This window comes from Scardinius erythrophthalmus (assembly GCF_964197995.2).
Source record: "Scardinius erythrophthalmus genome assembly, chromosome: 13".
NCBI classification, from domain to species: domain Eukaryota; kingdom Metazoa; phylum Chordata; class Actinopteri; order Cypriniformes; family Leuciscidae; genus Scardinius; species Scardinius erythrophthalmus.
This window is the reverse complement of record NC_138233.1, coordinates 4751484-4769832: the sequence shown is the minus strand read 5'-3', so window position 1 is coordinate 4769832 and position 18349 is coordinate 4751484. Positions and strand designations below refer to the sequence as shown.

The 18349-nt window shown below is 36.0% G+C and overlaps 2 protein-coding genes across 3 annotated transcripts in view; one reads left to right on the top strand and one right to left on the bottom strand.

The window, feature by feature from the left end:
* Positions 1 to 952: 952 nt before the first annotated feature.
* On the top strand, positions 953 to 3795 carry tlx3a (T cell leukemia homeobox 3a; the record flags this gene model as incomplete). The annotated part of the gene is made up of 3 exons (XM_081383483.1): positions 953 to 1343; positions 2473 to 2707; positions 3591 to 3795. 3 exons carry the CDS (start codon positions 953 to 955, stop codon positions 3793 to 3795), a joined length of 831 nt encoding a protein of 276 aa, XP_081239609.1.
* A 1137-nt stretch (positions 3796 to 4932) lies between these two features.
* The window catches only part of kcnip1a (Kv channel interacting protein 1 a), a 27906-nt gene continuing 14489 nt past the window's right edge, over positions 4933 to 18349 (bottom strand). For both annotated transcript variants that reach the window (XM_081383179.1, XM_081383178.1), the window contains 7 exons: positions 13657 to 13781; positions 13479 to 13548; positions 11978 to 12048; positions 11722 to 11829; positions 9864 to 9968; positions 8172 to 8234; positions 4933 to 6942 (listed from right to left, as the gene is read on the bottom strand). In XM_081383179.1, coding sequence (XP_081239305.1) covers positions 6895 to 6942; positions 8172 to 8234; positions 9864 to 9968; positions 11722 to 11829; positions 11978 to 12048; positions 13479 to 13548; positions 13657 to 13781 — 590 coding nt within the window. In that variant the 3' untranslated portion in view covers positions 4933 to 6894. The remainder of the gene's footprint in view (positions 6943 to 8171; positions 8235 to 9863; positions 9969 to 11721; positions 11830 to 11977; positions 12049 to 13478; positions 13549 to 13656; positions 13782 to 18349) is intronic.

Genomic DNA, 18349 nt, shown 5'->3' with positions numbered 1-18349 from the left:
CGGGATAGTTTTACTTGAATGAAATTACGCGCAACTGAGAGCATTTGGCTGCACGTGCAGGGGTTCGAACATTAATCAACGCATGGCACAAATCAATGCTATATCCGAGCGGCGGGACTGTGTTCAGTGATGACGAACTCCGAGCTCGTGTTTAACAGAGACATATTCTCCGATTTCCGCCGAGCGATCGATCGATAACGCAATGAATCCTTCACGTTTACCCCTTCTGTAGAAAAACACTCACTTTTAACTGACAGGACAAGAGATTGCAAGATTTTTCAATCATTTGCAATGTTTTCATTAACAGAATATAAATTGGTTGTTTTGAGAATCCTCAAATGTATGTTTAGATTTTTTTTTTTAAACTGCAAAATTAAACCTGAACTTAACATTAACCTAAAGCTATTCTTTGCAAGCACTGTAATTTCCTTCTGAAAATACAAATCTAGTTGATTCATTTTGATTGCATCACTGCAAAGTAAATTCAAAGTTTGTGCGTAAAAATGTCCTAATGCAATTCCACATAATGAGAGACCTCTGTAAATAAATTAGCAGCAACATCTTTCAGCCTCAATAAATGCGCATTTCAGAAATTGGTGTGATGACATTATTGAATAGCATAATGAGGCTCTAGTTCACTTTTTTTTTTTTTTTTTTTTTTTCGCGTTCCTAAATGTCAACCAATAGACAGAGATAATGACGGCTCGGTCCAGTCGACCAATGAAAACTTGAGCTGAAGAGTTTGGCACGCGCGGCGGAGCGGAAACTCGACAGTTTGACGCGCGGCGCATCGGTGGCGAGACCTGTCAGAGTTCAAACGAGGAATTAGAGAAACGAGGACCGTCATCTGAGACCATGGACAAGACTAAAACTAAATTAAAATTATTTTCGCCGCACCTAACGTGATTTCGTTCGTTTTAATCCGCCACAATCTGCTGCGCAACTGGGAATTATGGAGCGCGCGGAGCTCAACGAGCCAAAGCCGCCATCCAAAGCTAACCAGGAACCCATCCGATTCGGGATCGATCAGATTCTGGGCTCTCTGGACCCGGAGAGCAGCCGTGGAAGCACTGTGGATAACAGCCGCTTGGGAAGCCCAACCAGGGCGAGCGTTGCACCTCATGTCTCCATACCCGTCTCTCTCTCCGGAGTCCCGGGCTCTCTGGAGGACTGCGGGCGGGTGTACGGGGTGAGCGGCTCTCTGGTGCCCAGTGGAGTGATTCGGGTCCCGGCACACAGACCTCTGGCCGCCGCGGTGCCGCCGGCGATGTTGAGCGCGGCCCCGGCGCTGTGTTTCCCCTGGATGGACAATAACCGCAGGTTCCCTAAAGACAGACTGCCAGGTAAAAACACACATCTCTGAGTCTGAGGATGCTGGGATTGATCCACACGCTTCACTGATCTCTCTGGCTGCTGGACCTGCGCAGTTGGTTTCAGGAAAAAAAGCTTTCCCCTCCGAAAATACAAGCTTTTCAATATAAATCACCCTGAAAAATATATGACCTTGATTGCAATAATAACAACACTGTTTTTGTCATTTTTAATAATTATATCAACTGGTAGGCCACACAATAAATCAAATTTCAATTAAAACGATAATTAAAAAAAATATGCATACACTTATTTACATGCTATAAAATGCAGATTCATTTATTTTCTTAAAGAGCAAAAAAAAATTCAAATTCAGAACGCAAAAATTGTTTTGATTGGTTGCTGTAATATGTTTATTGTTACTCCAGAATATTAATTGATTAGGCCCAAACGTGTATTTAGGCTGTGTCAACATTTCTTCAATTAAGTTAATAAACGAAAGCAGTTATAGTTAAAATATTTAAGGTTAAATACACACTTAAAAACATTAAGCTGAACTAAGTTTGATATCAGAGCACAACGGGAATAAAGGCTATTTGACGGAAAACGTTGTTTCTGGACCCGAATAATAATATAGGTGCAATAGTGCACTTTTGAGATGCACGATGTTTTGAGCCAGTTAATACACATGAAATGAAGTAAACAATACGCACTTCAGAAATAGCTGCACCATTTTCTGTTCATAAACTATTGATTTAATCATTTTTAATAACCTTGAAAATGATAAACAGGTGTTTTGTTTCAAACATACGTAATAAGTTTCAGGGATTCCACGTTTCAATTTATTTTTACAAAATTATTAGTCAATGCACGTGATGATCTCCATGATCTGGACTATATTGTGGTGCTCGTGCATGTTTACAAACCGCTGTTTTGGGGAATGTATCATCAAAGGTGCACACAAATCATCTTTCTCAATATCGTTTCGTTAACTATAGGTTTCGTATGTGTAACGAACAAAATAAGTCTACAGTCAACCAGATAATTTCAGAGAGCGTTGGTTTTAATAATCACCTACAATAATAACTGCATGATCAGAGTTTGTTTTTATCAGAATCTAAAGGAAAATAACATGATAAATAAATGACACTTTTCCCGCAGCTCTCATTCCGTTCACCGTGACCCGGCGGATCGGTCACCCGTATCAGAACCGAACTCCCCCGAAGCGGAAAAAGCCGCGCACGTCGTTTTCGCGCGTGCAGATCTGCGAGCTGGAGAAGCGCTTCCACAGGCAGAAGTACCTGGCGTCCGCGGAGCGCGCGTGCCTCGCCAAGAGCCTGAAGATGACGGACGCGCAGGTCAAGACCTGGTTCCAGAACCGCAGGACCAAGTGGAGGTGAGACTGGAGGAGTGTGGAACCACACAGAACCACTGCGTTTAGTTGTTGGGAAATGTTGAAGTCCACCATGTACAAACATTTAGACCCATTTAGAATTAAGATGTTACACCTTTTTCATTTAATTTAGTTTAAATTTTAATTATTTGTATTAGTATTCAATTATGATTAAACATAGCCATCATTAAGAATAATTCATTGAAATATTAAAGGGAAATTCAGCGTTTTTTTTTTTTTTTTGTGCTCCTCGGTCACTTTTGAGGCACGTGCCATGTGAACAAAAAAACAAATCATGGGACTTGATTCGAAAGTTAAATAGAAATGCCATTAGCACTTTATGGTAACACTTTATTTGACAGTGTCCTTGTTACATGTTACTACTTACCATGGTAATAACAGTAAAATATGCATAATTACATGCAACCAAACCCTAATCCTAACCAATTGGTCAATCTTCAAATCAGCCAGGATGCAGAGGAGAAAAAAGCGCATAGCAATGGAGTTAATAATAAAAAATCACCATAAATATTGCATAAATATTACTTAGTACCCTAAAAGTCAAATTTAAAAAATATATATGCTTACACTTTATTTTAAGGTGTCCTAGTTATACATTTAAGTACCGAGCAATGATAATTAACTACATTAGGGTTTGGTTTAGGGTTAGTTGCATGTAATTATGCATAATTTATAGTAATTACTACATGTGTTACCAAAAATATTATTGAACAAAATTATATTACATTGATTTTACTGGGGTGTAAAAAATGACACTCTGACCCTAAAATGTTTAATTGTTACATCACATTAAATTCCTATAGAATTGTATCCATTGTTTTAATGATTTGGATTTATATATATTTTGCATCTTCAAAATGTCTAGAAGGCAAACAGCCGAGGAAAGAGAGGCGGGACGTCAGCAAGCCAATCGGATGCTGCTTCAGCTTCAGGCCGACGCCCTCCAGAAGTCCATGAGCGAATCAGTGTCGTCGGATCCTCTGTGTGTTCATAACTCCTCCCTCTACGCCCTCCAGAACCTGCAGCCCTGGGCCCAAGAGAGAGCTGGGAAAACCACAACACTGGCTTAAAATCCCTCCGTGATCCCTCACGTTCCTGAACACTGAGAAGGGAAACATGATGAAACACTGCATCTGAAAAGCAATCAGGCTTTCTGACCGGCGAGGAGCGTTTGTAAATCTCAAACCATCTGAGCTCATTGTGTGGGAAAGTGAACTAATGATATCTGTGTGTTTGTTACGGACACCGACCAAACGCTTTTCCTCGAAGATCCTGCGTTGGGGAGGGAAAAAGGTGAAGAAACATTCCCAGAAACTAACTGGCAATCATCCTGAATCACAGCTCTGTAAATATATGAACTCTTCAAATGATGTCTGTGAGAAAGTCTACAAGATATTGTACTGTACTGTAATTATTCTGTGCTATTATGGTGACGATGCATTGCCGGCATAATGTTAGTCGTTGTTGATGACGTGTTTGGACCCGGAAAAGCAATGGTGTGTAAATATAACACTGAACAATCAGCATTATGCATCGAAAATTTTATTGTTAAACAGTTTATACATCATTTCAACAAGAGGATATTTAAGCTTCCCGTCTCCTCAGTCCGTCTGTCTGATTGAGCGTCTGTCTGTCTCTCTGTCACCCGTCTCATGGGAAAATAACCAGCTTTATATAGACACTGCCGCTTCTAGTCCCACTTTGCAGAGTATAAAATATACAATGAGTGTAATAAATGAAATATCATACTGTATATTTTAAACTCATCACGCTGTACCGGCACAGTGATTGTTCAAAAACACATCATATGATCAAAGAGATGATCAAAAATGATAATAAAAAAGCATTACTAATGGTTATCCGGGAGTCTGCCAGGAATGTTTGTGACCGTGATAAACACAGGTTTAACTTTCTACACTTTTTACCATGTTGGTTTCAGTTTCCTGGCACAAGCGGATCTGTTCACATTTTTAAGAGCTTTTCAACAACTAGGACTTTAAACTCAACATGAAATCTCATTTGACCATATTTACTTTCTCTTTATATATATATATATATATATATATATATATATATATATATATATATATATATATATATATATATATATATATATATATATATACACACATATATACTTATGCATTTATATTTATATATAAATATTATATATATACAGCATTTATTTAAAATAGAAATCTTGTGGAACTATACACTACTGTTCCAAAGTTTGGAGATTCAGTCATTTCTTTTTCTTTCTTTTTTTTTTGAAAGAAATTCATTATTTTATTCAGCAAGGATGTGTTAAATTGATAAAAAGTGATAGTAAAGATTTATATTGTTAGAAAAGATTTCTTTTTTGAATAAATGTTGCTTTTTTTTTTTTTTATTCATCAATGAATCCAGAAAAAGGTATCACAGGTTAAAAAAAAAAATATTAAGCCATTTCCAACATTGATAATAAATCATCATATTAGAGTGATTTCTGAAGGATCATGTGACTCTGAAGACTGGAGTAATGATGCTGAACATTCAGCTTTGATCACAGGAATAAATTATATTTTAAAATATATTAAAATAGAAAAGCATTTTTTAAAATTGTAATAATATTTAACGATAGTTTTCTTCGATCAAATAAATGCAGGCTTGCTGAGTATATAAGAGACATCTTTTAAAAACATTAAAAATAATGATGTTTCCAAAGTTTTGAGCGGTACTGTGTATATAATGCCTGCTTTAAATCGGGTCAAGTCAAGTCTCCTTCATTTAAACAGCGCTTATAACAATATATATTGTTTCAAAGCAGCTTTACAGTGATCATTAAAAGTAGCAGAGATTGTTTAGGCTTTACAGCAGCTCTAGAATAAAGTTATTGTCCAGATAAAGTTAGTTTTGTCCTCCCTACATGTTTTTAATATTCAGTTTCGCTCAGATATACATATATATAGATTACAAAGTAAAATGGATTTTGAATGCTGTTCATGTAGAGCTTAAACATCATGCTTGTCAGGAGGACTAATCAAACACAGTTATATTAATTTTATTTCATTATTATTATTATTTTCTTGCTCTCTCTTCACAGTACGGTGGCATTATGGCTGTATAAAACAGTACTAAGTTTTGGCAATTCACAGCTTTCACGCAGTAAATAAAAAAAAATAATTTTTTTGATATAAATTGAAGTGAATCACACACACAAATATAGTGACTGCTAAAGTTTGCTACGGCACCTGTCAATCAAAATCTTCATTGCCATCTGCACAAAGCCAATTAGTCATATTTCACAAAAATCAAAAATTTGCATAAATAAATCACTGTCTTTCATTAATGAGGATACTGGGGTGAAATGTGACCTGATGACATGATGTCGTGACTCGTGAGATTCACCCACAATGATTCTGACGGACAAACAGACCAATCAGAAAGCAGATCTTCGAGTAGGCGGAGCTAAGCCAACAGAGACGGGTGCGAGTGATGAGACTACCAGAAATGATGGACATGAACACACATCAGATCAAGCGGTGATGATCAGACACGGGATGACACGATGCACGAGCGCAGGACACAAAAACACCGCCGTTAATGTCACAGAACTTCTGCGGAGCGCCAGTTAAAGACTGGTCGCCTCATAAGAAAACCACTGAGACACTGGTTATACTACTGGATTAGAACATGTCTACCTAAATGACGGACACGATTCAGCACATCTTTTGGAGAAATATCATATCACAGGTCGAGTGTATCAGATGTTACATACCTCAAAATCCACCAAGGACGACTGGTTAAAAAGTGACATATTTTCAAATCAAAATGGGTTTTACAGGACCTCTTGGAAACCCGCAGGGCCTTTGTGAACACGGCTTTGACACAATTACTCACATGCTCTTTTAACTACTTCCTTTTTTTTTTTGGTTATAGACATATAATTCTCACATCTGCAACAGAACGAGGTCAAACACCGGGTTTAAAAAAAAAAGACTTTTCCGGCACGTGAAGCATTTAGCCGTTGTCTGACATCTGTCAAACCTCCAGAATTACCATGTTGATGGGGTAAAAGTTATTTCTCTTTTGTTTTTTTAACAGAAAACTGGTCAGATTCAAGAGTTCATTGGTTTCTTTCTCTGACTAATTTCCCTTTTTCCGCCCTTCATCCTCCTCTTCCTCTGGCTCTATATCACATTCTCAAAGAGCTGCAATGATCGCATGATGTTTTCATCCTGAAGAGACAAAATATGAACAGAAGAAAGAGAAAGAAAACAATTTCATGAGAGACGGCGAAAGAAATACGAGGAAGAGACAGAGAGGAAGGAACACAAACTAATTGCAGAAGGCAAAAGAAGAGAAAGTCTGTGTAATCTAGAGAATCAGACAAGAAGCGGCGCTCTGAATGACACGTAAAACAGCCAATCAGAGTTCAGTGTGTTTTTGATGAAAGTGTGACGCCATAAAACGACTGGTGGAGCTGTGATGGAACGAATGCAAAGTAGCAAAATAATCAAAAAATGTAAAACTAAGAATTATTTTTGGAAAGATAAAAAAATGTGTATGTCTGGTGAAAACATCTCTAACATAAAGCACATAAAAGAGCATCTTCACCACTTTGACAAAAACTAGGGCTGGATGGTACGAATGGACTATTTATCATTTTTATTTCATTAATATTTATTTTAACATTTATATTTTTTTAAATAAGATATATTTATTTTATGCAAGTAAATTAATTAACTAATACATTTTTTTTAAATAATGATAATAATAATAAAAAAGGGAAAAAAATAATAAAAAAATAAGGGAATAATAAAAATATATAAACATGTTAATTAAATAAATAAATATAAAAATAAGTAATAAATCAATCAATCAATCAATACATAGATACATTTATTTGCATGACTTTCAGTGGCCTGGACCGAAATGAAATAATTGACAAAGCAACATAAATAAATAAATGATTCATCATGACAAAGCAACATGGAATAATGTCCCAAATAGGCAAAAGGAAGAGTCTGTTATTTGTTGTTACTCACAACATGTAGAGGATTTTTTTTTTCTACTTTACTATAGAATTGAACTGCTGTTTAATCAATGCGTCAGTACTCTCTCTCTGACACTAGAGGACTCTGCTTACATTCAAGAGAGAGAGAAAGTGACAGGCTATGATTGGAAAGGAATACCTGTGTACTGCTTACAGCACAGTATATTCTGGATTCTTGTTAAAGAAATATATAGTATGCAACTAAAGAAATGCTACACAATTACATAGTTATGTTTAATTCAGCAAGTGGCGTCCAATGATAATCTTAGATGTAAATGTTAATTTTCCTTTTTTTTTAAAGACATTTAAAATGTCTTCACTTTCAATAGTCTGATCTAATAACGAGTGAAGAGAAAAAGATGTTAAAAACAACAGTTGGAAGGAGTGCTTTGCATTGTTGTGAACAGGTACCTCTTGACAGGAGAGAATAAACTCATCAAGAGTGACGACTCCATCTCTGTTCTTGTCCATTTTCTGCAAGGAGAGAGAGAGAGAGAGAGAGAGAGAGAGAGAGAGAGAGAGAGAGAGAGAGAGAGAGAGAGAGAGAGAGAGAGAGAGAGAGAGAGTGAATTACCAGAGTCTGTTCGTCTCAATTATTAGTGAAACTGTAAGTTTATCTGCTTCAAGAACAGAGCTGTTATTTCCTCGCTAGAGAGAAAAGTCATGTAGCTTTTGAGTTGCTAAACTATTTTTCTATTTACTATATTTCTATATTTCTGTGTGTATCTGTGCTGTATGTGTGTGCGTTTGAGTGGGAGAAAGAGAGTATGTGCTTTCTGTATATAATAAAATGTCATTTTATGGCAAAAAAACATGGAACTAATTTGTCGTTTTTATCCTATTGTTTACTAGGGCTGGGTAAAAAATATTGATTTCTCGATTTTAATCGATTCTCATTTTTACGAACCGATATTGATTCTTAAATTTAAGAAATTTAAAATTAAATCCCAAGAATCGATTAGTCATCCTGTTTTCAGTTGATGAATGATTGGAACATTGTAGCGCACATCCCATCCAATAAATCGCAATGATCTTTGTGCTTTGCTACTATTGATATGAAAAAACGTCTCAGATTTCAAATTACGTCCATTTTCTTACGAAATTCAAAAACATAAATAGCGTTTTGGCGCTGTGGCGTGAGATCGCTCTGGCGCAGCTCTAGAGAAGCACGTGATCTTCTCTTCCGCATTAATAACACCCAGTTACAGCGCGAAATAAACATGAATGAACATCTGAAAGTGTGTTAAAAGGTACAACTTATCGAAATCCGTATCATGTGACATGGAATCGCCCAATCAGTGTTTCAACCGTGGAAAGACGTCAGTAAAACATCTTGTAAACAATGTCATGTAATGTCACATTTACCTCAGAAAAACCATATCCAGTGACCATAAACTCGTTAGTCAGCTAGAACAAGTAACTCTAGAGGAGCATTTTGCTAAATATATGCACCATAATACATATTCATTATAATTTTTATTGTTCTTCAATTTTTAATGCATGTTTGAATAAATCTGGCAGGTTTTTATGACAGCCACCATTTAAATGTTTATATTTCATATAACTTTATTATTATACAAATAAATAAAAGTGTAATTTAAGTGTTTGTATACAAATCAGTAAATTTTTACCTTCAATATTATAGTAGGCTACAACTGACTCCCATAGTACAGCATTAGTTCAGAGATTTGTTTTCCTTGAGAAAATTTGCATTGTATTGTACCTGATATCCAAAATAATCAATATTGAATCGAATCGAATCGAATCGGAATCGAAATCTAATCGAATTGCAAGCTTGTGAATCAATAATCGAATCGAATTGTGAAATTTGTGTCAATACCCAGCCCTATTGTTTACTATATTTATTTAATTGGTCAGTGTCGTTGTGAGTTTTGGCCCTTTTGCTGTTGTCGGTTGTAAAGAGCTTTGAAATAACAGAAATCATTTGGCGGAGTGATATGAAACTGTAATGCGGTCAAAACTTGCTGGAACTACTTTAGCCGTGAGTTTCCCACTGTATAACGTTCATCAACCAATCAGATTCAAGCATTCAGCAGCCCTGTAGCATGTGATGATGTCTAAGGTGCACTATCAGAGTCTGACCTGAAAGAAAGCCTCCACGTGCTGTCTGGTGGTGTCGGTCTTCATCGCAGGATACGTGAAGCGGCCCATCATGTCATATATGGCTTTCACTATATCGGTCATCTCCTAGAAACAAAAAACAAATTCATTGATTATTCTAAAAACATAATGCCTACATAATTCCGATGTGTTATTTCAGTGTTTAAATGATTATACTATTGTGCTATAATGGGAAAATAGTCATCATAAAGAATGAATAGATGTGTCCAAACACTTGACTATGGTATTTTAGGTTAAATAAGTCGCACCGGGTCAAAATTGCACTCTTGAGTCCCATTTTATTATGACATTCAGAAGTGCACAAAATAATGTAAACATAAAACACTGATAACATGCATTTCAGTTTCTTTCACTCAACAACAAATCCTTTAAATTTAACCCTACAAAAGCCTTCTGTATAATATTTGATACGCCAATTTTCTAAGGCCTCTGAATGATCAACATGATCAAAACTGAAAAACCTGTCGCACACAATCTCCTCCAGTTCTTCTGTCGTCTGAATGATAGTTTAAAGGGGTGGTTGATTATGATTTCTCTTTTCTAACTTTAGTTAGTGTGTAATGTTGCTGTTTAAGCATAAACAACATCTGCAAAGTTACGACACTCAAAGTTCAAAGCAAAGGGAGATATTTGCTTTTACAGAAATGGCTTTTTAAGGACTACAACAAACGGCTGGTAGAGACTACACCACATTCCTCCCGGGTTAGTGACATCACCAACCCTAGAATTTACATAAACCCCGCCCCCTGAACACGATTTATAGATTATCAAGACAGAATATGCTAATCAATGACTAGAAGATAACTACACATTAACCATTCAGAAATGTCCTGTTGCTTCTACGTCGTCTCTTCATCTGTCTGACTCCGGTTTGAACATTAAAGGCTAAAAGTTTGTGAAATGTTCAGTGCATGTGTGTGTGAGGTAAAAGGACACAAACTCTTGAAGCTCTGCGCCCCTGCGCCGGGAGCAGCAGCTCATTTGCATTTAAAGGAACAGACACAAAACGGTGCGTTTTTGCTCATCCTCAAAAAGTGAGTTTTAACATGTTATATAAAAATATCTGTGGGGTATTTTGAGCTAAAACTTCACACACACACTCTGGGGACATCAGAGTCTTATTTTACATCTTGTGAAAAGAGCATTATCCCACCCCTTTAAACAACTTTAACAAGTAAAAGTCTTTTAGTATAATTGTACAAACATCCTCCTTCAGCTCGTGCTTCACGTGTCTTTTTGCTGTAAAATCTTTACTGATTTTTATAAAGTAAACATAAAAATAACTTTCTATTGTTAGTGATATTTCAAGATGAACACTTACTGTAGGTTTACTTAATTATCCATACGTCATTTTTAGAAAAATCACGTTAAAATGTGAGTATTAAATATGAACATTAGGTTTTTGTTCATCTTTCAATCATCATTGTATTGCATTGCATTATATGTTTTTAAAACTACAGCGCTTTGATCATAAAAATAAGCATTTGAATATCATCTTACTAAGACATATTATTGTCAGATATAGAGCGGCGACTGATATTTATATGCATTTTATGTATCTAGTCTTCTATACTGTCATAAAGATCTCATTGATTTACATTACAAGCATCAGAATTTCATCTTACTTTTTGTCCATATAAAAATCAGCATAAACAATTATCGACATCAAGCTTAAATTAATCAAAACTGAAACTATCAGCATGTGGGAAATGCACTATAGAAATATAGTTTGCTTGAGCATGTTTTGCGTGACGGATGTTACTTGCATTATATGCTGTTGCTATGTAAATAATATAATATAAATATAATATAAACACACCTCTTTATTAATGTAACCATCTTTGTTAATGTCGTACAGGTTGAAGGTCCACTGTAACTTCTCTGTTGTTGTTCCTCTCAACAAGATAGACAGAGCCGTTACAAAGTCCTGACAGAGAGAAAGAGAAACAATGGACGAAGAGAAGGGATTTCTCATTAACGACACACATGAAAACACCATGTTGACACAGAAATGAAAATAACAATAGAAGAAACGAAGTTAGTGAAGAACATGAATGAATAGAGAGAAATTTCACCTCAAATTTGATTGATCCGCTTTGGGAAGAGTCGAAGGCGTTGAACAGGTAATGTGCGTACGTGCTGGCGTCTGCAGAGAGAATACACACACACACAGAAAGAGAGAGAGAGAGAGAGAGAGAGAGAGAGAGAGAGAGAGAGAGAGAGAGAGAGAGATTAAGACTTTTCTGAGACCTTTATGGGGTCTACCGCATTTTGTTAGGACAATGTCTATATAGTAATATATTAACAGTAAAATGACTGATTTAAACCACATTACAGTTTTAACAACTAAGTTTTATATAATAATACAGTAAACCTCACATTTCAGCCTTTAAACCATAAAAGAAAAGGGATGAGTCAACATTATAAACAATTATACTGTGTATATTCACGTTTTCCATCCCCAAATTTATGACCTAAATTATAATGAACTTATTGTATATTATTGAAGACTTTTTGGCCCTATTTACACCTAGTATTAATAAGATGCCTTTTGGTCGATCGGATCTCAAGTGGGCGACGCTAAATACAGGTGTAAACGGGGTCTAAAACACTTAAGCTTGTCCACTTCCAGAGGTCGTTGAAAACACATTCGACCGGATTTGTTTTTAGTAGTGTAAACGCTCATGTGATCGAATGTGTTCAAACAGCCACAAAAGACAGTCTGTTCTCCGTCTACTGATCTGATGCTTAAACATTATTGGAAGAGCGTTAGCCAGACGGGATTTACATTTGTCGACTGGAGACCAAAGTTTGGTTTGAATAGGAAAAACACACCAAGCACAATGTTCTCTCACCATTCCTGATTTCTAACACACACTAACAGCGTTCGGCTGGTGTTGCGTCTGTCAGAACAGAAACTAAACTTGCATTTTGGCGAGACTTACGCTTTAAATTGAATAAAAATGTACATGAGACACATGAGTATGTTTTTTTTATGGTAAGCTAAGAAAATGTATCTATACCAGGGTTATTATCGTTAACTAAAACGGTAATGCAACAAGGTTCCATTTGTTAACATTAAGAAATTTACATTAGTTAATACAAACAAAATATAGTAATCCATTCAAAAACATGGATTCATTCAGTAACAAAACATCAGACATGCAATGACTCGTTAGTGAATTCGTTTGGAATAACTTTCATTGGTGAAACAGAGCAAAAACAGACAGTGACGGTATTCTGCATCTAAAATGTAAGTCACGTAATATTAACCTCTTGTTTGTTGAACTGTTGTATAAAATTGATATTAGGATTTGCAATCGTTCTGATATTCGGGAAAACGGCACTCTTGCTCGTGTGATATTGATTAACAAGCTAAATCCTTTATAAATACATTATACAAATTCTATATATATATATATATATATATATACAAATTCTATATATATATATATATATATATATACAAATTATATATATATATATATATATATATATATATATATATATATATATATAAAGACAGAAAAAAAAAAAAAAAAAAAAAAAAATATATATATATATATATACACTGACCCCCATGAGGAAAGAACTGCGAGTAGATCTGTTTGAACGTCTCCTCGTTGACCACGCCACTGGGACATTCCTGTGAAACAAAGGGAAAAAATGTGTTTATATTGGATTGTCACAGCAGTCCATCAGGAAAACACGTGTACATGTGTGTGTGTGTGTGTGTGTGTGTGAGCTTGCATACGTTTTTAAAGCCTCTGTACAGCACTTGCAGCTCTTTCCTGTTGAAGTTTGATTGAGCCTCCAGCAGGTCCAACGCCTCTGGACGATGACACACTACAGACAGCTCCAGATCATCACACACCCTATCTACACACACACACACAAACACAGGTTAAAACATGTACAATAAAACATGTGCAATCCATTGGATTTCATTGGTATATGATGCATTTAACAGCACATAAAAATAAAATAAAAAGGAATTGAAATTAATTAAATTTAATCAGATGCAGATTAAATTACATTTTAAAATAATAATAATAATATGCTCTTTTACATAAAATCATGTTAATAAAATGCAAAAACCTCAGAAAAATACCATGTAAAAAAACAGTTCCATGTAATTTAAATACTTATAAAATAATATTTTTACAGATCCATGAAATATACAAATAAACATACAAAAATAGTCAAACATCCAAGAATTCATCTATTTCACCACTGCACCATTTTGATTGACATACATTATCGATCATAAGTTTGAGGTCAGTAAGATCTTCTTTCTTTTTTCACAGTAGTTTTGCATTGAGCAAGTATGCATTTAATTGATCAAAAGTTACAGTAGACATTAATAATGTTACAAAGGATTTATATTTTAAAACAGATTTATAAACAGCACAACTGTTTTCAACATTGATAATAATCATAAATGTTGTTTGAGCATCAAATCATCATATTAGAGTGATTTGTGAAGGATCATGTGACTCTGAAGACTGGAGTAATGATGCTGAACATTCAGCTTTGATCACAGGAATAAATTACACTTTATATTCACATAGAACACAGCTTTTTAAAATTGTAATAATATATTAATACACAATATTACTGTTTTTACTGTAATTGTTGATCAAATATGCAGCCTTGGTGAGCAGAAGAGACTTATTTTAACAACATTGGAAAATCTTACCGACACCAATCTTTTGAATGCGAGTGTTGATCTAAGGATTGTCTGAATAACACACAGTGAGAGATCTCGTCCTGTATCTGAAGCACCGAATCATTTGGTTTCAGAGACGTACAAGTACAGAGGAACTCCCATGTGTGTTAAAGATGACGACACCGCAGTAAAACACACGTTTGACATTTACAGCATTCGAAATGGATCACTTCCCTTACATCTATTCATTCATTTAGCAGAGGCTTTTTATCTAACATCATCAATGGGAGACATCACAAGCAATCTGGCCTTTCAAAATCTTTTTATTTGTGTTTTTTATTGTATTTTTATTTAATTTAAAAACAATAAAAAACATTTTCGTTACTTGAAACAAAACGATAACAGAAGTTAAATCAAATATATGTATATATGTATATATATATATATATATATATATATATATATATATATATAGAAACTTATTTCAGCTAGTTGCCAAGCCAACATTTCTCATATTAATTTAGCTAAACTTGATGTATTAAAAGAACTAAAACTGAAATAAAAAAATTGAAAAAACTAAACAGACATAAAAAAAAGACAAAAATTATGAAAACAAACAACAAAACTTTTACTACTGAACCGCAAGAGTCACAACAATCAAAGCTCAACTGAACTGAAGTGAGAAAAACAAACAGACATACAGTTATATGAAATATGAATATGATCTTTCTGGCGTGTTGATCATCATACATAAAGATGGACACAGGGTGTGTGTGTGTGTGTGTGTGTGTGTGTGTGTGTGTGTGTGTGTGTGTGTGTGTCCTGATAAACCCAAATGACAAAATGTCCCCACAAAGAAGGCAATATCCGAAATCCTTGAGGGGACATTTTTTGGTCCCCATGAAGAAACATGTTTATTAATCATACAGAACGAGGTTTTTTTTTTTTTTTTGAAAATGTAAATTGCAGAAAGTTGTGTGTGATTGAAAGTTGGTTTTAGGGGTAGGGTAAGTGTGTGTGTGTGTGATTGAAAGTTGGTTTTAGGGGTAGGGTTAGTGTAAGGGGACAGAATATACAGTGTATACAGTATAAACACCATTGTGTCTATAGAAAGTCCCATAAAACATGAAAACACAATGTGTGTGTGTGGGTGTGTGTGTTACAGCACTGAAGGACACACACAGGTGAGGTCAAAGGTCATGTGCCTGAGGCTCTCACTGCTGTTCAATGTCATTTAGCAGTGTCATATTATAGCACTGCACTCTCTCTAACACACACACATGCACAAATACACAAATCTGCAAGAACACACACAAGCTTAAAAAAAGTATTTGTCATTGTAAATATGGTTATTGGAGTACATCTCTACTTCAAAATTCATGTTTATTTCAATGCGTTACTTGCCATTTCTTTGTAATTATTTGTGAAATTGACTGACAAATTCTGAGTGAAAATTGTTTCTACACCAATTTTTTTTTCAGTGTATTAAAGCTTTGAATTAAATTCTATTTACAAAAACTATGTAAAAACTTACAAATCTTATTCCACAGCTGGTGAAATCAAGTTTCCACAGAAGAATTACAGTGTGAAATATGCGACTTTCTTGCAGAGGTTAAATCTGATTCAGCAAATATCAAACATGGCACACACTCATTATCAGACGTCTGTGTGAATCACATTAAGCCCAAACAAACATCTGATAAAGCTTCAGTCCAGCTGTTAATGTCCTGAGTGAGGTGTGTGTGAGACTCACCCTCAGTGCTGATGAGTCCGAGTGTGTGCAGGAGTTTCACAGCTCCACACAGCAGCAGAACTATAGCTAAAGTTTGCAGTCCCTCTCCCTCTCCTTCCTCCATCACTCCTGACTCCCTGCGCGAGTGCCTTAATATTCCTGTTTCACTCACGCTTTCATTACGGTCTCTTTCTGTACTTGCGGAGTCCGCAGCATCCATCTTTATATACACCTCTCTCTCTCTCTCTCTCTCCCTCTCTCTCTCTCTCTCTCCTCTTTGACATCTAATTCTTTGTTTCCTAGTTTGTACTCTTTCTTTCTCTCTCTCTGTGTGTGTGAGTGTGTGTTAGAAATATTCACTTTGCCATCTATCAAATGTTCATTGTGCTGGAACATCAGAGTTCAGCAAAATACAGAATTTACCCCTTTCAAATCATGATTATGAATATGAATTGAACATCAAACGAGATGTTAATGGACTTTACAGACTTACAATTCAAAGAAATCACACGAACGTAGTACAACACAAGTGTACAACACAACACAAGTAAGACTACATGTCTAAAACATTCTAAACTCAATATCAAAACAATGAACACATAAATATGTGTTTGTCATTTAGTGGCATGCCAGCTACTATTGCTATATCTTCATGGTGAAAAACGGGTATAAATGTAGCAAAATATGGGATGGACGGAATGATGGATAGAATGGTAGATGGATGGATGGAATTGATGAATGGAATGGTGGATGGATGGAATGATGGACAGAATGGTGGATGGAATGATGGATGGATGGAATGATGGACAGAATAGTGGATGGATGGAATGATGGACAGAATGGTGGATGGAACGATGGACAGAATAGTGGATGGATGGACAGAATGGTGGATGGAATGATGGATGGATGGAATGATGGACAGAATAGTGGATGGATGGAATGATGGACAGAATGGTGGATGGAACGATGGACAGAATAGTGGATGGATGGAATGATGGACAGAATAGTGGATGGATGGAATGATGGACAGAATAGTGGATGGATGGAATGATGGACAGAATGGTGGATGGAACGATGGACAGAATAGTGGATGGAATGATGGACAGAATAGTGGATGGATGGATGGAATGATGGACAGAATAGTGGATGGATGGATAGAATAGTGGATGGATGGACAGAATAGTGGATGGATGGATGGAATGATGGATAGAATAGTGGATAGATGGATGGAATGATGGACAGAATAGTGGATGGATGGACAGAATAGTGGATGGATGGATAGAATAGTGGATGGATGGACAGAATAGTGGATGGATGGAATGATGGACAGAATAGTGGATGGATGGACAGAATGGTGGATGGATGGATAGAATAGTGGATGGATGGACAGAATAGTGGATGGATGGACAGAATGGTGGATGGATGGATGGAATGATGGACAGAATAGTGGATGGATGGACAGAATAGTGGATGGATGGACAGAATGGTGGATGGAATGATGGACAGAATAGTGGATGGAATGATGGACAGAATAGTGGATGGATGGACAGAATGGTGGATGGAACGATGGACAGAATAGTGGATGGAATGATGGACAGAATAGTGGATGGATGGATGGAATGATGGACAGAATAGTGGATGGATGGACAGAATAGTGGATGGATGGACAGAATGGTGGATGGAACGATGGACAGAATAGTGGATGGATGGACAGAATAGTGGATGGATGGACAGAATGGTGGATGGATGGATGGAATGATGGACAGAATAGTGGATGGATGGACAGAATAGTGGATGGATGGACAGAATGGTGGATGGAATGATGGACAGAATAGTGGATGGATGGATGGAATGATGGACAGAATAGTGGATGGATGGACAGAATGGTGGATGGAATGATGGATAGAATAGTGGATGGATGGACAGAATAGTGGATGGATGGACAGAATGGTGGATGGAATGATGGATAGAATAGTGGATGGATGGATGGAATGATGGACAGAATAGTGGATGGATGGACAGAATAGTGGATGGATGGACAGAATG